This window comes from Culex pipiens, chromosome 1, assembly GCF_016801865.2.
Source record: "Culex pipiens pallens isolate TS chromosome 1, TS_CPP_V2, whole genome shotgun sequence".
In the NCBI taxonomy this organism is placed as follows: Eukaryota; Metazoa; Arthropoda; class Insecta; order Diptera; family Culicidae; genus Culex; species Culex pipiens.
Genome location: NC_068937.1, coordinates 116,660,255 through 116,685,048, shown reverse-complemented (window position 1 = coordinate 116,685,048; position 24,794 = coordinate 116,660,255). Strand labels below are relative to the sequence as shown.

At 41.1% G+C, this 24,794-nt stretch overlaps 3 protein-coding genes across 3 annotated transcripts in view; 1 reads left to right on the top strand and 2 right to left on the bottom strand.

Moving 5' to 3' along the window:
- The window catches only part of LOC120416481 (acyl-CoA Delta-9 desaturase-like), a 36,870-nt gene extending 26,140 nt beyond the window's left edge, over positions 1-10,730 (top strand). Inside the window, exons 5-7 of the mRNA XM_039578205.2 lie at positions 9,260-9,445; positions 9,513-9,708; positions 9,774-10,730. Of these exons, the coding sequence (XP_039434139.1) occupies positions 9,260-9,445; positions 9,513-9,708; positions 9,774-10,220 (829 nt within the window). The 3' untranslated portion in view covers positions 10,221-10,730. The remainder of the gene's footprint in view (positions 1-9,259; positions 9,446-9,512; positions 9,709-9,773) is intronic.
- Positions 10,731-13,018: 2,288 nt separating this feature from the next.
- LOC120416851 (charged multivesicular body protein 3) lies at positions 13,019-14,312 on the bottom strand. Its single transcript, XM_039578745.2, has 2 exons — positions 14,114-14,312; positions 13,019-14,039 (listed from the first exon to the last, which is right to left on the bottom strand). Exons 1-2 carry the CDS (start codon positions 14,156-14,158, stop codon positions 13,419-13,421), a joined length of 666 nt encoding a protein of 221 aa, XP_039434679.1. The 5' UTR covers positions 14,159-14,312; the 3' UTR covers positions 13,019-13,418.
- A 696-nt stretch (positions 14,313-15,008) lies between these two features.
- Positions 15,009-17,531, bottom strand: LOC120416607 (ATP-dependent RNA helicase SUV3 homolog, mitochondrial). The gene is made up of 2 exons (XM_039578408.2): positions 16,561-17,531; positions 15,009-16,496 (listed from the first exon to the last, which is right to left on the bottom strand). Exons 1-2 carry the CDS (start codon positions 17,366-17,368, stop codon positions 15,058-15,060), a joined length of 2,247 nt encoding a protein of 748 aa, XP_039434342.1. The 5' UTR covers positions 17,369-17,531; the 3' UTR covers positions 15,009-15,057.
- Positions 17,532-24,794: the final 7,263 nt, after the last annotated feature.

The following is a 24,794-nucleotide window of genomic DNA, read 5'->3' as shown; positions in this document are numbered from 1 at the left end:
CAAATGACGATATCTCAGCAACTAATGGTCCGATTATCAATGTTAATATATGAAATATTCTGATCTTTTCGAAAAAAATATTTTGATTTTTTGCCTTCCTCACCTTACTGAGGAAAGGCTATAAAATCACTCGAAAAATGAACTTCTTAATTCGACCTCGTAGACCCACCTTCACGTATACCTATCGACTCAGAATCATGTTCTGAGCAAATGTCTGTGTGGATGTGTGTAGGTGGGTGGACAAAAAAATTGTCACTCGATTATCTCCGGACTGGATGAACGGATTTTGACCGTATTAGTCTCATTCGATCCGTCTTGGGGTCCCATAGGTCTCTATTTAAAATCAGCAAGTAACTATTAACTATTAACTAAATACTTCAAAAGTTATGCTAAAAAAACGATTTTGCCGTATGTCCGGAAGATTGTAAAAAGGGTGGTTTTTGCAAGAAACCCTATCATGTTATACATTTTTAGAAAGGTATTAAAAAGACCTTTCCAATGAGCCCAAAACATTGAAGATCTGACAACCCTATCAAAAGTTATTAGCACTTAAGTGTTATTTATACACTTTTTGGAGGCCGGATCTCAGATATTTCAGTAAAAATTATGTCCGGGTCCATCATGCGACCCATCGTTAGTTAGATAATTGAAAGACCTTTCAAATGAGCCAAGGATCAAGGATCTGACAACCCTATCAAAAGTTAGTGGCACTTAAGTGTTATTTATATACTTTCATGAGGTCGGATCTGAGATATTGTGATAAAAAATATTGTCTGAATCTTCCATGTGAACTTTCGTTGGATAGGTTTTTTTTATCAGACCTTGCCGATGAGCCAGAAAAATTGAAGGTCTGCGAACCCTATCAAAAGAAATCAGTAATAAAATTGATTTGTTAAACATGTTAAGGGATTGTTGCTATTTTTACTGAATGTATCCAGGTTTTTAAGCGAAGATGGCATTCGAAATGGTGAACGTCCGAAATGTCAAAATCACGCAGTAGCACCAACATAAGAAAAAAATGTGGCTGTCATGCCATAGTACACTTTTTCGTAATGTTGGTATCACCCCGTGATTTTGACATTTCAAGTGTTCATCATTCGAACGCCATTTTCGTTTAAAAACCTGGATTGACTTTATGAATGTGAGGAAGGCACCAACCACCTGAAGGTGGATTAAGTATCGTTTTTTAAATCAAGACTTACAAAAGGGCCAAACATTGAATATTACGCCCATTTAAAGTGCTAGTCTTGATTTAAAAAAAATCAAAATATTTTTTTCGAAAAGATCAGAATATTTCATATATTAACATTGATAATCGGACCATTAGTTGCTGAGATATCGTCATTTGAAAATGGTGGGTTGTTTTGATGAGATTAAGAAAACTTCAATTTTCGTGTTTCTTTTTCTTAAAGCGGCTCTATCTCAGCAACCCGAGGTCCAATCTTCAATGTCTCTTAGACAATTTTATAGCAAATTTTCTGAATCTTTCGGTGGCTATATCTTGAAAACGGAGCCCTTTATCAAAAAATCTGTAAAGTACTTTTCGATTGCAAATTCAATTTTGCATTAAAAACTAATTTCAAACTTGTTTTTGCATGAAACTTCGATTTTTTTTTCCAAAAATCACTGTTTTTTCAAAAAATCATAACTCGGCGGCAGATTTTTTGACCATGTTTCTCTATGGCTCAAAAGTTGCGGATTTTTGTCCCCTAAAACATATCAAAAAATCTCGAAAATCTAAAAATACGTATTTTGGGAAATTGAGTTTTAGTGAAAAAAAAAGTTGATTAAATAATCTGCAATTCTTTTTCCGTGTACCTATTTTTTTCTCAAAAGTCCTCAACAATACCTACAACTTTGCCGAAGACTTGTTAGATGAACCAATCACACAAAATAGTTCATTTGGTCATAGGGAAGGCCCCCACAAAGTTTGAGCCAAATCAAAAAAATACAAATTAAATCCATTTCCGGTTTTGGTAGAGAATTGCTCATATGATAATTTGAAGTCTTATTGTTGAAAAAACGGCTCATGTTTGAGACGATGACAGGTGCATCACAAATGCCGCTGGTTAAATTTAAATTTAAAAAAATATAATAGATGCTGCCTTCACAGATTCTGTTATTTTAAACCTTCTTCATAAAACGGATTTTCATGTGTTTGCAACATACACTCAAACCCCGATGGTTTGACACCAACTGTTGTCAAACGAACGGGGTCACTTTTTAGTTTGACACTCCTTTTACACGGAGTTCACACACACTACTGAACATTTGTTTAGATAGTGTGTGTGAGCGCCGTGTGAAAAGTGACAGTTCGTCACTTTTTAGTTTGACTTTGACCAACCAACGGGGTACAAACTAAAAAAGTGTCAAACGAAAAAGTGACCAACCACCGGGGGTTGAGTGTAATTGGTTGTTGCGTGAATTTCCTGCGAACCAGAGAATAACATGTATGATTCCAAACGCTTCTATTTCCAACATTCAAATTGAAATGGTACATTTTTTGCAAAATTCCATTAGAAATTTATTAAGCATTTTTTTCTCCAACTTTCAACAACGGAAAAAATTTTTTTTTTGCAAACTCCATTGTGAAACTAACTACTTTTCCTGACATTCTCATTAGAAATATTAAACTTTCACATCTCAACGACTACAATTATCATGCCCAAAATCTCATCTCTCAACATTCAATACTCTTCTTTTCGTCGCGAGATTCTCAGCACCAAGAATTGCCGGTATCTCGTGTTTACACAATCCCGTTCGACATTATCTTTTTCTTTAAAAATAATGATTATTAAAAACACACAAAAAAAACAAAAACAATTGGAGTACACAAATTTATTCTTTTTTTGTGAATTGTTTTGTTTGAAAGTTAGAAAGTAGCTTGTTATTTAACCCAGGATAAAGATTAGCAATGTTAGAGTTTAAGTTTAATTGCACCCCGATATATCAGCTCCCACCAAATCACAGCCACCGGCAGTAAAAGTGTTACCCAATGTCGTGTGCCAAATTTCAAACTTCTTTCACATAAAAAAAACACGCCTGATCAGCATCCTACTACTAGTGGTGAAGGCACGACTGATGACATTTTTCGAGTTTCGAGGCTAGTAGCTGCTGCTATTGGTCAGTCAATTTTCTCTTCTTTTTCGCCAAGGTGGTTCGTTACACATCAAAGTATAGGTTTGTCTTTGAATATACAATGCTCTGTCTGTTGTTTAAACCGCAACGACAAAACGCGAGATAAAACGATCGACTAGCCCCTTAGCTGCTCGCTAAGCCACAACGTGTGACTTAGTGACTGTCTCTAATTTCGGACGCCGAAACTGGAAATGTGCGTGTTGCATAACTTTTGAAATGCGACCACCAATCAACCACCGGTCCGGGCCGCCTCGTTTCCTATGCAAACGGGTCAAGGTGGTCCCAATTTTTGACGGTTTTCTGATCACCAACCGACCACTCTAGTGACGTCACACGAGCGCGCTGTCCAATAAAACTTTTGGTTTGATGAAAGACACGTTCAGATCAAGTGACGAAAAGACGAAGGTTTCTAAGCTCTTCTCCGGCGCAGATTTGAATGCACGAGCAAAACTAAAGTTTGAGGCCTCACGCTGACTTTCCGATTTAATCTGGTGGAAATAATTTTCCAATCGCGATCCAAATCGCGCGATGACGGTGCAAAGAGTGGCTGCTTTTCGATGTAATATCAATGGATTTCCACATTTGGAAGTTGCTATGTATTTTGAAAGGTGAACCGATGGAAAATTGTTTTTTAATGAAGATTTTAAAGACACTTTTAGGTTTCAATCATTTTAAAAGCTTTACAAATTAAAAATACAAGTCAATAAGTCCCAAGATCATATGTAACACATTTGATCGCGTCACTCGGTCAAATGTTGAAGCTTCATAACACATCCTTTAATTAAACCCACCAAATGAGTGATCATTTCGTCACTAAACTGACGGATTTACGATCACCATGTAGAATCGAGCTAATGACATAGAATCACTGGTACTACGGGAGGAAGAGGCAATTTTTATTTCTAAGCAGAACCACCATAAATAAAGCGACCCTGCTTCAAGGGTTAACTATTGATTTAATTTGCCGGCACGGACGACGGAAACCATCGAAGCCTGATGATGACGACCAGATCTCACATTTGGGTAATTTTCCTACGGTTTTGTGTCGTCTTTTAATTTCCGGTGGCGTAATTTGACGTCAGCAGAAGACGAATTAAACAAGTGTTATTTTAATGATTTCTTTGTTTGCGTTCTACTGGATTATTGTGTGCTTGGTAGTTCGACTTGATTTATGCAATTTTGACAACGTTTGTAAAATTCCAAAAACATGGAAAACAAATCTCGTTTGGTATCATGTTTGTGAAGGGGAATATGGTTTTGTGACTTTAAGGTGAAACGGAATGGCAACGCCATATTAACAACACGACTTGTGTATTTTAAAGCACCTTTAAGCTAAATGGGGTAACTTATGAAGTTCTGCTTTTTGCAGATGCTCAATAGATCGATAGCAAACAATCTTTCAAGTTCAGAAATCGATTTGAGTTGAACAGTTGTCCAAGAAACGGCGCCCGTTTCACCTTAATAACCACTTCAATAAGTGGTTTGCAGCAAAAGTAAAATACACGTGACGCCATCTGTGAAGGGATAGCGCAAACTTCTCTTTTGAGTATCGTTTTCAGTATTTGTTTGTTTTTACATAATGTATGGATAGTATGAGATAACTAATTTTCAACAGTACAGTATTAAAACATAACACAACTGGACATTTTTTTAGTTGATCTCAGTAAACGCCTCAGTTTCGTCAAGGTATGATAGATTTGACCTCCCTGAACACGCTCCAATCAACAGAATTGAATTTTAGTTAATTTTCTGTAAATTTGGGTTTATTATCTAGGATTCATTGCGTTCCTTCATACAGTCGACTCTCTGGCTGTCGATCTTCTCGATATCAATATTGCTCCATCTATCGATGAATTCTTTAGTCCCTTCAAACTGCATACTTCGATTGGCTTTATTCCTCGATATTTTCTCTTGCTTGAAGGATCTCTTCCTCGACGGTCTTTTGGATTCTGTTTGCTTTAAAAATCTCTTCCGGTTTTCAATATTGTCACTATCTCATGGCTTGCATAGACATTTTTCTTTGCGAAACGAAGCTTTGAAGGGTGTTTGACATTAGTTTGTTTTTGTTTGCTGGACGTTGCTATGATTCTCTCCTTGTCTCCTGTCAAAAAAGTTCATTCGGTTGTTTACCTTTGAGGTTAAGTTCCGAGCTTTTCTCCTTTATGAAAAAAGAAAAGCTCGGAACTTAACCTCAAAGGTAAACAACCGAATGAACTTTTTTGCAGGTGTCAGTTCCGGGACTTAGCAATTAAAATTATAATTTTGCTCCGGTTGTTCCGTTTCGCATGGACACAAACACGACCAGGAACACGGAGCAAGGACACGGCCACGGGAATACCCAGGAACAGACACCTACACGGCCAGGGACACGAAAACGGTCAGAAGCACGGACACTAACACGATCAGGAGTCCGGACAAGGACACGGCCTAGAGCACGGCCACAGGAACGACCAGAAACAGGCACCTACGTGGTCAGGTGCACGTACACGAAGACGGCCAGAAGCACGGACAAGCACACGGGCAATAATACTGGAAAAAAAAACTCGGGTTATGACGTTTCGCGCAATCGGAAGCAAATTCAAATTCAAAAAATGCTAAGTCCCGATTTGACACCTGTCAAACCACTCAAATGGCACTCACAAAATGAATACTGAGTTCTTTGAATTCATTTGCTACGTCACGGTTTTCTTGCCTATAGCTGGGTACCAAGAAAAACATATTTTCAATCGAGTCTTCATTTTGCATCGTTCTGTAAACTGATGATTCTCTTCCTCGACGGTCCCTTGGATATTGACAACCAGAGAGTTGACTGTATAAGCAACCAAGCGCACCCCCTTATTTTTGCTACCCCCATAGATAAACGTGGGTGCGCAATGGCTGTTTTAGATAATTCCATAGAATTTGCTCCCGAATTTATAATTTTATTTATTGCCAGGGAATCAACTAAAATGTAATTCTAACAATTGGAGCGTGTTTAGGGAGCCCAAATCTATCATACTTTGATGAAACTGAGGTGTTTACTGACATCAACTTTAAGACAAAATTAATTTCACAAATAATTGTAAATTGCATTAATAGATTGATTAAAATATTTTCAATTGAAAGGCATTTATTTCTATCGTACACCGAATGTCGACTTATCAACATTTTCATTTTAAAAAACAATACATTTCATGAACTGACGATTCTTTTGCCCATTTAAAACTATTGTTATTTTTTTGCGCGTTACATAGAAATGTCATCTAGATTGAACAATATTAAACCTGTGCTTCCCGTGAAATTAAAATGTTGCGTGAAGAAACAACATCGTAGAACTGGATTTAAAAAGATTTATTAACTTTCTTTGCGTAACGGGACAACGACAGGAGTAGATTTATAGATAAGAACAAACTTCCCCTCCCATTTAATGACTTGCAGGCTTTTTAGGATTTTATTTAGATGGAAGTAAGAAAACGCATATTGCCTTTTTCAAATCCAAATGAAAATTAAAAATCTTTCATATAAAAAAACACATTAAAAATTGAAGAAGTGAACACTCAGGATTCTCCACCCACGTCCAACCGCAAATTTTAACAGCCAAATTAAAAAAAAACCTGCGAGGAAAAACTTAACAACATTTCAACCAAAGAAAAAGTCATCCGCATGCTTGTGCACTGAGTTGAAAACATCATCAAGAAAATTTGAATTGTCAAGCTATCTGAATCACAGATTGTTTGATATTTGTATTCGAACACGAATTTTCTTGCAAAAAAACAGAAGAAGAATACAAAAGTAAACATTCAAAAAGAAGACTCTATCCAGCCGTCCCGTCCCAGGTCGACAGCTCCCTTTTGTTCTGGTGCCAAAGTTGACAGCTAGATGTCGCCCCCCCCTGTGATCTCTTAATGCAATACACTCAACCCCCGGTGGTTGGTCACTTTTTAGTTTGTACCCCGTTGGTTTTACAAAGTCAAACTAAAAAATGACGAACAGTCACTTTTTACACGGCGCTCACGCATACTATCAAAATAAACGTTTGATAGTGTGTGTGAACTCCGTGTAAAAGGGGTGTCAAACTAAAACGAAAACGGAATCGACGTAACACCTTATAGGGGAACAGCATCTAATTCCAGCGTGCCTCTAATGTTGGCAGGTCAGAACTTTGACATTCAATTAAAGCTAATTAAAAGCGTTTTCAACTGAACTCGAGTGATAAATAGCTCAATAAAAAGTGAGCAAGTAAGTTTCTACCAAAAGTTTTGCAAAATTAGTTGTTTAAATAGTGAAAATCAGCAAATTGGATGGAGTTAGGAGCGAGTGCTTAACCTGCCAAACATAAGAGAATTTCCCCTAATGTGGCCCTCTTAAACCTTGCGGTTTCGTCAACGGATCCACAGGCGTGTATCGTTCTTCTTGCGACAAGAGTCCGCCTCCCGGGTCTCCTAAGTGTGAAGGTATGGCACGGGGAGAGGGCACCGAATACTTATATTAACACTTAGAATTTTTGCGTCTGCCTCGAGATTCGAACCAGCAACCTCTGGATTGTGAATCAATCCAGTGCGCGGTCCGATTGATCCACACAGGCAGACAAACTAAAAAGGGACCCCGTTCGTTTGACAACAGTTGGTGTCAAACCATCGGGGTTTGAGTGTAAACATTTAATAGTTGGAAGAATCCTCCTACCAAGAAACCTTATTTAATGTTTTATTCCAGGAAAACATGATGATAAATCACTTTAAAATTTCTGAAATATTTGAAGTAAAAACCAGAAAATTTTACCAGTTATCGTTCGGTGTATTTTGTAGCTTTTAATTTATTTGAAACATAAAAAAACATATGACAATTAAGGAAGATCCCGATCAATTTTTAATTCGTAACAAAAGATAAAAAAAATGAGGATAGTTTTCAATAAAATGACAATTGCCACAAAAGAGAACACGGTCGTGACCTTTCTGATGCATACAATTTTTGCCCTGTGTCCATTGATGGACGCGGTTGACCGTGAATTTACACCGAATAGCGCCACCACAGCCTGATGGCTTCTGTAACTTCTCATCACTACCTACCGCGACCCCGCTGGAAGCTGCGGATGATCTTGAAAAAGCCACACCACCATCCAACCAACCAACTGGTCGAACAATTACACGCGCGAATGAATGATCGGGGGGAGTTGATGGGAAAATGACTCCTCGTCTCGCTGGCCCGGTCGGTGGTAATGAATTGTTGATTTTAGATGGTTACGCGCGGCAGTGGTCACTGGGGCCGGTAATTAAGTTAGGCCGGTAATGAACCTTTTTTTTTTGTGTCGAGATTTAATCAAGTTAGAACTTTGATGCCGATCTCGCACAGATCAATCTGATGACTCACAATTCTAATGTTTCTGGTACTTGGGAGAATCATAACGCTATCTAATTATTGTTTTTTAATCAAAGGTGTGTTCATTTCAGTCAGTCTAGCATTCATTTGAAACGCCGACGTACAAACAAAGATTAGTTTCATCGCAAGTGATAGTGGTTGGTGATTATGTAAATGCTGAACGTCTAGACTTCGATATTCTCATAAAAGTGTTATCCAGCATACCTGTTGCATAAGCTACCAGGTGTTACCACGATGATCTATATAGTACAGATCAAGTATTTATTAAAGCAAAATTCCTTTAAAATAGGCATCGACGATAAACTTATATGTTTGATCGAAAAATCATGCCATTGATGGAAGTCTTCACGTTAAAGTGGACAAAAAAGCTTCACAAAAATATCAGTAACCTTTTTGCCTTCCTCGCTGAGGAGAGCTATAAAATCACTCGAAAAATAAAGTTGTATGAAAGTTGTAATGAAATACAATTTAGAGCAGCGATTCTCAACGGGGGTACCGGGCCTACTTGATTTACATGGAAGGAGGTACCGGCATAGAAGAAGGTTGAGAATCACTGATTTAGAGGACTACAAAAAGGATGATTTTCAACATAATATTAAATGGCCGGGTCTGATCTCCCCGACAGAGCCGTATAGAGTGTTGCCAATTTCTTTAGAGACGGTTTTTGTTTTCTGGACTTAATATTTACTAATACTACATAAATGAAAGAATAAATGAAACACTTAGTGGTGGAATAAATAATGTTTTTTGTTTTGTTTCATTTCAGACACTACAAACTCCTCTACACCATCTTCGCCCTGTTCGGGCCAACATCGATCCCGGTGCTGTTCTGGGGTGAGAGCCCCTGGTACGCCCTGTTTGTGGCCTTCTTCTTCCGTACCATTCTCAGCCTGAACGGCACGTGGTCGGTCAACAGCGCGGCGCACATGTTCGGAACGCGACCCTACGACAAGTGAGTATCGGGTGTTCTCGAGTGGGGGGTTTCCAGTTCTGTATTTGCGTTGCTTTCTACTTTGCAGGACGATCTGGCCGGTTGAGAACATGTTCGTGTCGTTTGTGGCGATGGGCGAGGGCTGGCACAACTACCATCACGCCTTCCCGTGGGACTACCGAGCGTCGGAGTACGGCACGCCACTCAACCTGACCGGAGTGCTGATCGACTTCCTCGCCAAGCACGGACACATCTGGGACCGCAAGACTGCGACGTCCAACATGGTGAGCTTTTGTTCTGGATTGAGAAATGAGTTACGTTGAATTCTTTTTTTTTTGCTTTCTTCCAGGTCAAAACCCGTCTGCTGCGCACCGGCGACAAATCCCACCACACGTACGGAACGGACGAGGGCCGAAAGGCGTTCAAAACGCTGTGGAACATCTGGCGCCATCCGACCAACCCCACGTACACCTCGATCTACACGCCCAAGCCGAAGATCATCCAGAGCGAAGGCTACGCGCTGGTCGAGGACGAGCTCAAAAAGTCCGAGATGGACGATGACATCCTGAAGCGGGAAGCGGACGAGCTGCTGCGGCGCCAGAAGGAGGAGGAAAGCCAGAAGACTGAAGCGAACAAAATCTACACCAAACTGTCGCAGTACATCAAGGAGCAGCAGCAGGAGCTGCCCGAGGATCTGGCGCAGCAGGCCAACAACAATCAGGCCGTCAACGGCAAGGCCAAGCTGAACATTGACGGAAACCAGAATGTGATACAGCGAAAGATCACCGTCCAGTAAGGTAGAACGAAAGGTGCAGGGAGAATGATAGTAGATCTAGGATCCTTTTACAGGCCGAACTGATGGCCAATATCATCGACATCATTGCATTGGATTCTAATATGTTTTTTGTTAGAAAGATCTAAACCATTAACAAACAAACTATTTCTCTCGATAACTGTCTAGGATTAAGCTCTTTCTAGTATAAACTGAAAAGCCTGGTTTGCTCAAAAGGGCTGGTTTGAATCAGCATTTCTGTATCAATGTGATTATTAATGTTAGTGGAAGATACTGTAGATTCAAAATTTCCAATTCTGTGCAGTTTGGTGCAAAGCTTTCCCATTCTATGATTCACAATCCTATGTAATTTAAAATTAGTTGTGGTAGAGCAATCTTGCTTTAGCCCTGTGACAAATTGGAGTTAGGAAAGATACCTCTGCAGCGAGACTTGCTGAAAGTTTTCGTTTATTTTATGTCGAAACCAGATTGGGAATGTAACAAACAGCCAAATAAATTTGCTTTTTATGTAAACGATAAGTTTTTTCTCATGATAGATGACGCCCATTAAAATAATAAAGATGATTAAATGGTAATTCCAAAATTTCCAAAATTTTCATATATTTTCTTGGCACCCTAATGCACACACCATAGACTAATTAGTCTATGCACACACTATCACACACACTTGGAACACTCGATATAGTCAGAGAGGGTGAAGAAAAGCCCCAAGAAATCGCTCCCTCTCCTTTGTTCTGCTGTTCGTAAAGCTGTTTCTTGACCTCTATCCTTCCAATCTGCGTACTAGCCTTTAATACCTAAACTCCCAAGCTCGAGAAAAAGAGGGAATTTGTATGGAAATTCTTCCTTTTTCTCGAGCTTGTGAGTTTAGGTGTTAATGTGAAACGAGGCAAGAAATAGCGTTAATCTCCCAATCAGGCTTTTTTTAGACTTTTCGTAACATTTTCATTCCAACTCTTATCCGCCAGGGTTCAAACCGCCGGTGGTTGGTCACTTTTTCGTTCGACACTTTTTTAGTTTGTGACGAACTGTCATTTTTTACACGGCGCTCACGGACATTATCAAAACAATCGATTGGTAGTGTGTGTGAACTCCGTGTAAAAAGGGTGTCAAACTAAAAAGTGACCCCGTGCGTTTGACAACAGTTGGTGTCAAGCCGATCAACCCGATGTTTGAGTGTATGGGAAATTACTTTTTAGGCACACTGATTTATTAGGGATATTATTAGAAACACGTCTTTAGTGTAGTAGGTTAAGACAAGTAATGATCTTTATTGTATCTTTTAAAATCGTGGCTTACTATAATGCCAACATCCCCCCTTAAGCTAGATTTTATTAACTCCCAAACATCTTCTAGCTTCAATCAATTTCGAGCCGGACACCGTTCTCGTCAAAACATTCGCCGCTCCTCGATCCACGAACCCGCGCTTTCTGGTGCCCTCGCACCGACGCTGAATGCTGAGTTGCCCGTCGTCTTCAGGTGCCCCGAGTTCGAGCTTTCTACTGGTCCCGGTGACTGGCATTCTGAAGCAAAATGGCCCATTTGCTTGCACTTGAAGCACTTGACCTTCGTTTTGTCCTTCGCCGGCCTTCTCTGGTGACTCACAAAAGCTCCTTCGGTTACTGATGACATCACGTAATCATCTTTCTTCACGTCCTGCAGGATCTTCGTCTTGATCAAGTCTGCTGTCAATTTCGCTCCTGATGCTTCCAACCCCATCAACATTGGTCCGTAACTCTCCGGCAGCCCCATGAGTAGAATACTTGCCAACTAGTCGTCATCGACCTTAAAGTTGATCTGGTCCAACTGGTACTTCGTCGACATTATCTCGTTCACGTATTCCTCGACGGTCCTGCACTCTGTCAGCCGCAACGAAGTCAGCTTTCGCAGCAACCCCATCCCCCAAGTCAGCTTTCGCAGCAACCCCATCCTCCGGGTCAATCCGCTGTCCGAAAACGCATTCTTCAACTTCGTCCAGGCTTCACGTGCCGTCTCAACGTCCTGTACGTGACTGTAGTTGGCAGGCGTAATCCCGAGGCAGATCGTCGTTAGAGCTCGCTCCGACAGTGCTGGATCTACTGCAGTACCTTCTTTTACGTCAACGGCCGCTTTCCACGTTCCTTCCCGTATCAACGTCCATTTCATCGCCAAGGCCCACGATCGATAGTTTTCTCGTCCACGTAGCCTCGTCTTTAGTGTAGTAGGTTAAGACAAGTAATGATCTTTATTGTATCTTTTAAAATCGTGGCTTACTATAATGCCAACAGATACGAATAACTTTTGGTAAATGGCAAATGAAACAGAAATACATATTCACAATTGCTGCTCTACTGATTGGTGTACTTGGTTTTAGTAAATTTTAAATAAGGAATACTCCAGATTATCTACAGTAGCGATTCTCAACCTTCTTCTAGGCTGGTACCCCCTACCATGTAAATCAAGTAGGCCCGGTACCCCCGTTGAGAATCGCTGATCTACAGCATCATTCAGACACGGCCGTTTAGTATGACGGAAATAACTTGAGTATATTTCTCCTTAAGTCGAATAAAAAAAGATATTTTGTTAAAGAATTAACATTTTTTTCTGGATATTCCTTAGCAATTCAGTAGGTACTTGTTCGACAACTTGTTGTTTAACTGGGCGCTCAATAGCTGAGATGTAGCCCAGTTAAAAAGCTAAGAAATAACAAAGCAAAATCATCGATGGGTCAGTTGACGCAAAAATGAATATCCACACAAACATGCTTGTAAATTTAAACCGAAGTAAGGATTTTCCTCCGACTGAAAGTAACAAACGCAGAATTTCATTTCACTTATTTGTGAGTTTATTTGCGTTTCATTGCGTAATTATTACTAATGTTTAATACAATTTAGGTGGTGTTTTCTCGCAGGAAAGCCCACTTTCAATATTACACAGCACATAACATTCTCTTACGTTACCACGATGCTTCCCTATTTCTCAAACATGCGGCGTAGAATCTTCGAAGACCATTTTTTTCCGTTCACTACACACTAAATTGGGTTGGTGCCAGCAAGACAAAACCCGGACGTGTCTGAACATATTTACAAAACAGGATTAAACATTTATTCTCAAAGAGCGGCAAACGTAAACGAGGGATGAGAGGGGAAAACTCTAAATGTATTAGGGAGTTAGTCAAAATGTGTTACTCTAAGTCACAATTTGCGCTGGTGGCGGCCTCGCCTAAGAGCGCAACGCTTGCAGCCGACTCTGCATGTCCTCCATGTCGTCTTCCTGGTCCTCGTCGACATCCGCCGATACCGCCTCGCGCGACGATTCCCCGGCGGGAGCTGCAAGCGGTGCCGCCGGGGCCTCACCCAACTTGCCGGCCGTAATCTCCCACAGCACCTTGTCGATTTCCTTCTGCGCTTCCTCCTCCATCTCCTCGACGTCCTCCATCGATTCCATCGTTTCGTCGATCATCTCCTCGATGATGCCGGCCTTCATCATCTCTTTGGACATTTCCCGCATCGAGGCGGCCACTTCCGGCAGCTTCACGAGCGCCTGCATGGCCGTCATCACTTCGGTGGATTTGGCCAACGAGCCGGCCACCCGAACCGTCGCCAGCTGGTTCTTCATCTGCAGCTGGACCGAGTTGATGTGGGCCTTGCTGGTGTAGATCTTGTTGATGGCCTTCCGCGACCGGATCAGCTCCTTCGCCAGGATCGTGCAAACTTCCTTGTCGTTCTTCTTGGCGGCCTCCTTCAGCGTTCGCTTCAGCTTGTCCTCTTCCCGCTGGATCGAACGGATCTGTCTGTCTAGCGCGTACGATTCCTTCCGCAATTTGGACGTCCACTCTTGGACCTGACCGAAAATGAAAATTGATTTTAATTGCTTCGGCCCGTCCAAGGTCAATTTGGGAACTAATTCGCTATTACCTGCTCCTTTGGGTTGCGTTCCTGTGATTTACCGAAAAGTCCCATGGCCAATCGATTTCTGCGCACAGCACTTGTTTGAAGATTGGAAAAACTTCCCAGTAATTACGGGGCACGATAAACTATAAAAAATAAAACCCAAAAACACGAAATTCCCTTGCACCACAGCAGGAATGATTCACACGCAAAAATGTACACAAATAGACGGAATGACAGCTCGCTGCTGCAGCGCAACAAAATTGTCAAAACCAGGGGGGTAACATCATGAGTCCGTTTTTATTTGTTACATATTTATATTTGTTATTAAGGCCGTTGCCAGGGATGCCAGATACACAGATTTGTCTGTGTTTCACAGACTTTTGAGCTTGTTTCAGACATTTTTTGAGGTGCACAGACTTTTAAAAAACTTCATTAAATTAATATTTTGTAATCTTTTTTGTCGAAACTTATTTCGTTAGACTTCAAATGCTTAAAAACGCAATTTTTGATGGATTTCAATGACCGTGAATTGATATATTTGAATTTTAGACAAATGCACAGACATACACAGACTTTTTTACAGACATTTTAAAAAACCAAGTGGCATCCCTGGCCGTTGCAAACATTAAATTTTATTGAAATTTATATCCCTCGAGTCTGGACAAAGCAGAGATGAGGTATGCTAAAATGCTGACATAAACTTTGAAAAATATTTGCAACTGCTTAAATTAAAAAATAAATATATTCCTTATTTACTAACCATCAGTAAGGATTTTTTTGTTTAAAGTGCCATCGTTATGTTTCTGAAGGGAACCTGAATAGGGATGGCAACAAATTTTCATTCGTTCGAATTATTTATTTTTATTAAATTTTAAAGAAAATAATAGTTTGATGGAACCAAAAAAAAAAAACACCAGCATTTAACATAGGCTATTAAAATCCCTTTATTCAACGACCGCCATCGTTCCTCACTTTGGTTTCCTCGTCTTCCGACGGCCCTTTTTCCCTCCCAGATCGTCATCATCTCCGCCCTTCGACGGTTGCGCCTGGTCCCACTCGGCCTTCAACTCCTGCAGCATGGCCGGCGTGAGCAGTCCTTGCGCCAACAGTCGCTCCGTCAGTTTCCCCCGCGGGGCATTCTCGCGGTAGTATTTGCTCTTCTTCTGGCGCATCACGAACGAGTCCTCGTCGGGGGTGTTGGTCGAGACGGCCGTTTCGGAGTTTTTCAGCAGCTTGGTGATCTGGAACACGCCCTGCTGGATGATGTCGTCGAGCTCCTTCTGGATGTCTCGGACGAGCTTTTCGTCGGGGAAGAGATCCGGGAAGCGATAGCTAAGCCAGAGATACAGGTCGAGCACGTCGAACACGGCTTCCAGGTGGACGAGGTCGATGATGGTGCGCGGGAGTTGGAACGGCCAGCCGCACTGGTTGCACAGCCAGTCGAAGGTGACGGGTTCGTTTTTGCTGTAGCGTCGGGCGTATTTGAGGAACATTGAGCAGACGAACGGCATTTGGCGGTTGATTGGGGCGCAGCAGAAGATGTACCGCGCTCGGAGCGGAAGTGGCACGTGCTGAATGGTTTCGGCGAGGAACTTGAAGTCTTCGGTGTTGCACATAAAGTACAGCGAATCGTCGACGATGCTGAGCGAAACGAAAATCTCCATCAGATTGCTGAGCGTCGCGTTTGGCAGATGGTACGCGTACAGTTCGATCATGTCCGCAGTCGGATGGAGTCCCGCTTGGGTCAGCGGATCGGGCGTTTGCCCGAGAATGTTTTTCAGCGTGGGCAAGTCTTCCGGCTTGAACGTGGTCACGTATCCTTCGTCCCACTTCATTCCGTACCGCCCAGCTCGTCCGGCAATCTGCAATGCTTGCGACACTGAAATCGTGTCCATTTCCTTCTCCCCCTTCTGATTCACCGTCGGTTTGATCATCGAGTAGAAAATCACCCGCCGAATGCTCAAATTAAGGCCCATCCCGATCGCATCGGTTGCCACCAGCACCTTGCAGCTATTGTCCGGATCGTTGAACTTGGCCGCCTGCGCCAGCTTCGTCCCCGGCGGCAACCCACCGTAAATGACCGCCACTTCCCGTCCTCTCGCCTCGATTTCCCTCGACACCGTGTAGATATCGTTCTTGCTGAAGCAAACGATACAATCCCCCGGCCGAACGTTGTCCAGCGTTTGCAGTGCGTGATCTTCGATGTGCAGTGCCGTCAACCGTTTGTAGTTGCGCACCTCGAGCGTTTCGTGCGTCGTGTCGCACATCTTTTGCAGCAGATCGAGCGTGCCCGGCTCGCCGCACACGTGAATTTCCTCCGCCATCAGGCCGAGCAGGGCACGCGTCCAGGCCCAACCCCGGCCCACGTCCTTAAGCAGCTGGATTTCGTCGATGACGGCCACTTCGTCTGGAGAATCAAAAACAAAACGTAGTTAAAAAAAAAATCAAAACAGATATTCAACTAAACTCACAAGGCGTCGTAATCGACGTCATCTCCACCGTGCAGGCCACGTGCTTCGAGGGATTCCCGAGCGGATCGGCAAACTTGCGCTCCTCGCCGGTCACCAGATCGCACGGCGTCCCCCGCTGGTTGCTTTTGTTGTACACCTCGCTGGCCAGCAGCTTCAGCGGACCGCAGTAAACGCCCGACTTTGCCGTCAGAAAACGCTTCATTGCGTGGTACGTCTTGCCCGAGTTGGTCGGTCCCGAGTGGAAGATGATCTTTCGATTGATGCCGCGAGCGCTCGGATACCAGTTCGCCGGTTGGCGCAGGTCCGAAATCTTCTTCAAATCGTCCATACACTCCAGATGGGGGAAGATTTGCTTGACGTGGCGCAAAAAGTACGGGAAAATGTCGTCCACGTGCCCAGCGCCCTGCAATATATCACTCAACACCACGTGCAGATCCGCCGGCAGGGCGTCCGTCTCCAGGCAGTACCGCCGGAAGCTGGTGAACGCCTGCGACTGCAGATTCGAGTCGATCCCGTTTTCCAAACACAAGAATCGAATCTCTCGCCTGTTGCTGAACTGCAGAATCATTTTGAGCATTTCGGCCTTGTCCAGGACGCCACCGGTCAGCTCCGCTCCGACGTTGATATCGTCCGGGTTCGGTCGAATCGGGACCGGCGTAAACAGCCGGCTGCTGCTGTCATCTTTCTTGCCCCGGAACGAAACGGCTGTGATTCGAGCGGACCGAGAACTTTGGAAGGGGAAAATACGTCGCGAGTTGTGCAACGTCGAGAAGCAGCGCCGCGACAGTCTTTGGCTCAAACTGAGCATTGTAAGCACTTGATTTTCCGTCAGATTAAGCGACACCGATTAACCAGGCGTAATTTTTTAAATTTAAAACAAAGTTATGAAATTAAAATCACGCATAATACTTTTTCTTGCACTTTCCGAAGTTACTTTGGATGTTGCATGATAAGACGTTTGTTTTGATTCGTTCGGGCACGCACGTGAGAGTTGCAAACTGTCATAACAAACCCCTTCAGGAACGAACCGACAGTACACGTGCGAGGAATATTACTCAAGTTAGCACTGAAATTAACACACATATCAACACACTACAGTCAACCCCCAGTGGTTGGTCACTTTTTCGTTTGAAAACTTTTTTAGTTGGTCAAAGTCAAATTAAAAATTGACGAACAAACGTTTGATAGTGTGTGTGTGAACTCCGTGTAAAAAGGGTGTCAAACTAAATAGTGATCCCGTCCGTTTTGGTGTAAAACCATTGGAATCAAAACTTAATTTAAAATCCTTTGCAGTCGTACGATCAATGTACTCAGAAAAGTAAGCTTTATTTTGTTAACAATAATATTGCGCAATTTCCACTAACTTGGACTTCGCACTAAATTATTGCTATCGATCGCACTATTGCGACTTGTCAAACTGTCGCTTGTTTTTAAGCTGGCACTGGCACAATTTTGAAGTGCGTAAGTTCAGTTTGGTGGAAACTGCGAATGGAAATGTAAATAAACAACTAGTGGTTGCCTAGATTAATGAATTTTTGTTGTCAAAAGTGCGAGAGAAACATGGAGCAATATAAATATCACAAATTAAAGTTTAAGAGCGAGTCCACGAGCAAAGCATATCCATCTTGCATCGACCTCGGCAATCTGCGATAAAAACGTTACTTAATCCACCCTTAGGTGGTTGTTGCCTTCCTCACATTTAGAGAGTAATGCTATCCAAAATAGATACACAAGGGCGGACCTTTCCGTGTTCTATCAACTTGATTCATTATTCATTCCATCAGATTGGGTAGTTAGATCTTCATAATTCAGGGCACTTATGTGCTTATAACTTTTGATAGGGTTGTCAGATCTGCAATCTACTGAGCTCGTTGGAAAGGTCTTTTGATCACCTGTCCAACAACAGGGCGCATTAAAGATCCAGACAACGTTTTCATCGAAATATCTGAGATCCGGCCTCTAAAAAGTTCATAAATATTACTTAGGTGCTCAAACTTTTGATAGGGTCGTCAGATCTTCAATCTTTTGAACTCGTTGGAAAGGTCTTTTGATCACCTATCCATCGACAGGTCGCATGATAGATCCGGACAACGTTTTCATCGAAATATATGAGATCCGGTCCCATAAAAGTTCATAAATAACACTTAGGTTCTTATAACTTTTGATAGGGCCGTCACATCTTCAATCTTTTGAACTCATTTGAAAGGTCTTTTGAATACCTTTCTAAAAATGTATAGCATGACAGGGTTTCTTACAAAAACCACCCTTTTTACAATCTTCCGGACTTTTGTTAGAATCGTTTTTTTAGCATAACTTTTAAAGTACTTTACTAAACTTTATAATTTTCAATAGCGACTTATGGGACACATGGGACGGATCGAATGAGACCAATACGGTCCAAATCGGTTCAGCCAGTGCCCAAATTTTTTTGATCAACATCCCACCACACACACAGACATTTGCTCAGAATGTGATTCTGAGTCGATAAGTATACATGAAGGTGGGTCTAGGAGGTCAAATTAAGAATTTCGTTTTTCGAGTGATTTTATAGCCTTTACTCAGTAAAGTGAGGAAGGCCAAAAGGCCTGTTTCGCATTCATAAGCCTGATAAACAAATTGCTAGCTTGAGACGAACGGCTAGCACTGACGTTTATTCTCGCGCCATAGAGGGGAGAGGCAACCACGCTTACCCCTACACCACGGGTCTGCTGACGAAAAGTAACTACGAAAAGTTTTTTAGAAGATATTCAAAACGAAACCAAAATAATAATATGTAATAATTTAGAACCATCAAGCAACTTTTACAACATTTTGTTTTATTTTGGTGACATGCTTTAAAAATAACTCATTTTTCTCAATTTGTAAGCAGGCCTGCAAAAACTTTCCAACCCAGCGTGAAGCAAACCAAAAAAGCCAACTGTCTCTGTTCAACCATTGCCGCCTGACTCGTGCCGGTCGGCTGCTGGAGAATGAGAGACGTGAAAAGAAGAGATACAGTCACTCAATTCGTGTCATATGACTGGCTCGTAAAATCGTCTTTAAACATTATGTTTAAGCAATTGAATGATTCTAGACTGTGCAAAACACTTAAAACAACTTCATAACTTTAATTCAAAATTACATTGCCACGCATAAATACAAACTTATGGTGTAAAAACTTGTTTCTTTATGTGTGTGCGTGCAACGTCGAATGAGCGTTGGTCGACTACTGCCTCACAGTGTAGTTCTGCTCAGTGAGATAACGCGCTCACGACTGCGCCGGGTTTGTTTATGTCGCGGTTTTGTGATTTGGTGAATGGAGATGAAAAATTCGTGTCAGCGTCGCCGATTTTCGCGTCATGACCCCTGACATTTTCAGCACTGTTGGTAAGTAGATCAAAACTCATATTAATCAATAATACAAAAAAAATATTATTTTTAGCTGCGGGTGTGTAAAATTGCCTAAACGATTTTTGGAATTTCGGATGCAATAATTGTTGACAATTTTCATGCCTTTGTTGTTTTTTTTCCTTATTTTTCTACTACTACTCGATGCGGCAAACCACACTGGGCGCGCCAATAATATGCAGAGATGTTTACCGTTGGAATCAATTTTATTAGTCAAGTAGTACTATATGTAGAAAGTTGTGGTACAATATAATGCGTTTACGGTTTGGGCATGGTCATTCAGATGGATTGGTTTATTGATTTTTCTGTTTTGGAGGTTGATAGAATGTAAACAGCTTTTACGAAACATTTTCTGACCTTGATCTAAGGTTCACGTTCTTTCGTCTTGTTTTTTTTTATTGATGGTGTATATAGAGAAGTTTTAAATGTTTTTTTTTGAGTTCAATGATGTCTATCAATAATATTTGATCTTAGTATAAGAGCATTTAGATGTATATTTTTTAAGATTTGAATGTTTAGAGAAACTTCTCACCCAATACTTTCTAAAATCTTGAGAGCTTCGTGCTGCCTGTATATGGAGTAATAGCCTAACTGTAGGATGTGGTGTCACCAAACTTAGCTCGCCTGAAGCTATACCATCAAGTGGGTGTGTTGATTTTCAAGAGATAAAGAGTAACGAGAACAACAACCAGTAACAACATCGACAGTGTTGATTAAGTCGCGGGGGGTGGGATCGTTTCGAACACCTACCTAAACTGAGGCGACATCTGGGTTGGGGCGTTTGTGAGTGGTTGCATACTGATAGGCGCAATCACCGTACACGCCCGCACGCAGGCTGAAGCGGGGTTATGCACCAAGATGGCGTCCCATTTGGTGGCAAAACCGCCGACCAGACTGCGCCCAGATGTCTGCGATGAAAATGTTTGGAATTCGGTTTTGTCTGTTGACGTTTCGGTCTGCCTGCGTCGGTCGGCTTCGTCAGGGGTAGTTTCAATGATTTTATTCTGTATTGTTGCATATTGTTTGCCTCCAGACGATCAACAATCACATTGACGAGGTTGTAGTTGCGGTTGGTTTGCTCTCAGTTTTTCTGTTTAAGTTTATCATTCAATGCCTGTGATGTGTCTGCCTGTGTAAGATTTCCTGTCCAACGCTTCTGCATGAGGTTATATATTTTGTCTAAACCCTATTGTAATGTATATATTTTGTTTATGCACTGTAACGGTACAGATTTAAATTCGCAATACACACGAGTTAATCTTGTTTTTTTTTGTAATTTCTCTAGCTGCATTCGACTACCCTCCGGTCGGTTGTGAAAGATCAATTATTCAGCCTATGGTGCCCACTCTTTTATGTTTTTCTTGTCTAATCTAGTCGTTGTATTTTAACACTTCTACTTCTTAAGAGGTGTGCCTTTTGTAATAATCCTTTTGTTTCTTATTATCAGTGGCTTCCAATTTCAGGTATGTGATATTCATATTTTTACTCATTTTCGCCAGAACAGACGTAAGTTTCTACGGGAGCGTGCCTTGAAACCAGAAGCTTTGCATTTTGCTCTTTCTAAGCCGTTTTGTGAGAAAAATATTAACCATTCCATGGATTTCAAAGACATTTTATCGTCTCCACACTTGTCAGGTGATTTCCAGCCGGGAAAATGCTCATTTCCGTGAAAGACTTGATAATTTAACGCTAAAAATGTGGTTTTCCTTGAGGTTTTCAGGAAGGGGAACTACTACAGGGTAACGCTACAAAACGTTTCTACATACTACGTATAACGGTTCAGTTTCTCATCAAATCAAGAAATGTTTAAACTGGGTTGTCTTTTTTCTTAATTTGTTTTTTAGATTAGGTTACATTGCTTTTGATTTGTGTTTCTCATTTTTTCAATACTATAAGCTTTTTTTTGTCTTGTTTTTTTTTTTGGTTTTAAAAACGTGTTCAACTCTTACGAATAAAATATCAGACCTTGATTGGGTTTTCATCAACTTTTTCGCTTCCATCTATAGTATTTGTGTATATTCAAGGGGTTGCATTTTGGAAGTGCTTCGGTGCAATTACAGGTTGACGTGATTTATTTAAAGTTAATATAGATTGTTTTATTTTTGCTTGCAGCTGCCGCGCCGCAATCAGAAAGCATGGCTTTGAGAGTGAATGTTTTAGGTTGAAATAAATAAACAACTGGCGACGAAGTTTCAGTGTGATTTGGACACGTTCATCCAAATTCCCTTTACATCAATAAGGAAGTAAAACATCGATTGTAATATTGAAAACATTTATTCAGTGACATAGATCTGACTTTTTTTTTTTTTATTTATCATACTTACTTTTGCCTGTTTGAACAATTCTACGAAACCTGAAATAGTAAAGTTTCAAATAAAATTGAAAACAGTCGAAAAAACACCTGCTTCTAACGAAATGAATTCTAAAATGTTCAAAATCAAGACGTAGTAGGATCCTTTGGATTAGTTAGCAAAAATGCTTTTTAAGCGAAAATGGCGTTCGAATGGTGAACGCCCGAAATGTCAAAATCACGCAGTGGTACCAACATTACGAAAAAAGTTTGCCATGGCATGACAGCCGCATTTTTTTTTCTAATGTTGGTGCTACTGCGCGATTTTGACATTTCGGACGTTCAAAATTCGAACGCCATCTTCGCTTAAAAAGCTGGACTCCAAGCACGGGATTGAAACTCGTCTGAAAAACCTGCATCATTTTCTCATTCGAAACAGTGGCGCCACGTGGTGGTCCAAGGAACCAGAAGGTGACAACAAAAATATCCGTCCAAAAGCAGTGCTGCAAAAAAAAAATTAATATTTTTAACAAATTTTCGAACAAATCAGCAACGAATTACAAGTTTGACAGTCGAACTACACTTAAAAGTTGGTTTTGTTATTTGTTTTTGCAAAACCGCACATTTTGTAACAAAATTGCCAAAAATATTCGTAATCACCTTTTGCCTCTTGGTGGCGCTTTGTGTTAGTATGTGCGTGGTCGATGTTTGCGGACGTGCACGCAGAACACAGAACAGTGAGAACTAGCGAAAATGCCTCACTTTCTTCTGATACAAGTCGCCATATTGAAATTGCTTGAAGATTCATACCCATGCTCCAAGCGAAACTTACTCGGCGATACCGGTGATAACTTCCCTTATCCCCTTAATAAAGTGGAGCACCAAAATGTTCGCCTAAAGATCCCCCTACCATTATTCTGGTGGTTTTATTCCAATTTTCAATTTTTTGGCTAGCCATGACGAAAATTACATAGTTTGCACTTCGTTTTATCATTTCTTGGACCCTTTTTTCTTCCAACTTCCAAGTTTAAAGAGTTAACGTCCACCTTTTCAGTTGACTATTCATGTAACCTTACTGAGTTTGACAGTTCGATGCCTCTGTGGGTGCACTCTCCCACTGAGAATTTTGGCTCGAGCCTCGAGTCAATCTGGCTCGAAATCGAGCCTGAATCGAGTCGAGGCTCGAGCCAAAATTCTCAGTGGGCTTATGCCTAGGCTTATGCTCAGGATTTCAATTCATACACACTAAATCAGGAGTTCGTAAGTCGGTAATTTTTGTACTGAGATTGCTCAGTAAGTCATATTTATGTCGAAATTTCATTCAGCTGATTAACTTAGTAAATTCATGTGTTCGGTTATTTTTAACGGCTCGGTAGATGAAGAACTGATTGCTCAGTAAATTTCGATGAATTTTACCTCGAGTCAATCTGGCTCGAAATCGAGCCTGAATCGAGTCGAGGCTCGAGCCAAAATTCTCAGTGGGCTTATGCCTAGGCTTATGCTCAGGATTTCAATTCATACACACTAAATCAGGAGTTCGTAAGTCGGTAATTTTTGTACTGAGATTGCTCAGTAAGTCATATTTATGTCGAAATTTCATTCAGCTGATTAACTTAGTAAATTCATGTGTTCGGTTATTTTTAACGGCTCGGTAGATGAAGAACTGATTGCTCAGTAAATTTCGATGAATTTTACTGTGGACTCAGTAAATATTACTGAGCTCTACTGTTGAAACTCAGCTGTCATTTAATGTGTTTTGCTGACGCTTAGGAAAAATATTGAAGGTGTGATTGAAAAATTGCCTAAATAGTTATAAAAAACAGCACATTTATGAGAAACTTTGGCTATTATTAAAGGGGTAAGGTTATTTTAATTTTAAAACATGTTGATATTCTGATTAAATATAAACTTTCTTTCAAGCAAGATAAAATGCACAGATATTCCTCAGGCGATATGATTCTGTTAAAAACAAGGGGTTGGAAACTCTTAGAGCTATACTTATTATGTTAACCAGTATATTAAAATATATGTTAGTATACTAATTATTTCCTTTACATACCGCCAGTATACTTACCAATATACTGAGAGTATCTTAATATACTAACAGTTTATTGCTTTTCGGTTAGTATACTAACAAGCAAGGGGTAGGACAGTGAGTGGTTTTGAGAAATTTTGAATAAAATTGTGTAAAATTGAGCCACTCACGTTACTCAGAATTTCTCGTTTTCCACAACCGACGTAACGAGTTTTGACACTGACATTTTAAAGCGATGACACTGACAAACTGTCAATCACACAACAACAAAAAAAAACATCGAGCGAGAATTTTCACAAACGCGATGGAATCGATGGAACAAATTAAAACTGATTCCTAGTGGCAATTCCGTCCAAGATTCTGTGCCTTTGGTTACGGCGGATAACTAGGTGGGTCCTTCGTTGAAGCTGAGGTAAACAGGTCTGAAAATATATGTTTTCTGATGATGCTGGCAGAACAAATAAAGCGAACCAGAAAACGGAAGTCGATAGAGGTGAACGGGAGAAAGTGGAACCTTCGGCA

What these genes read in the sequence shown, in the direction of transcription:
- LOC120416851 (XM_039578745.2), bottom strand. Translation starts at nt 14,158, where the DNA reads ATGGGACTTTTCGGTAAATCACAGGAACGCAACCCAAAGGAGCAG. An exon ending in AACGCAACCCAAAGGAGCAG is followed by an intron (nt 14,040 to 14,113) that starts GTAATAGCGAAT and finishes ATTTTCGGTCAG; the next exon opens with GTCCAAGAGTGGACGTCCAA.
- LOC120416607 (XM_039578408.2), bottom strand. Translation starts at nt 17,368, where the DNA reads ATGCTCAGTTTGAGCCAAAGACTGTCGCGGCGCTGCTTCTCGACGTTG. An exon ending in GACGTCGATTACGACGCCTT is followed by an intron (nt 16,497 to 16,560) that starts GTGAGTTTAGTT and finishes TTGATTCTCCAG; the next exon opens with ACGAAGTGGCCGTCATCGAC.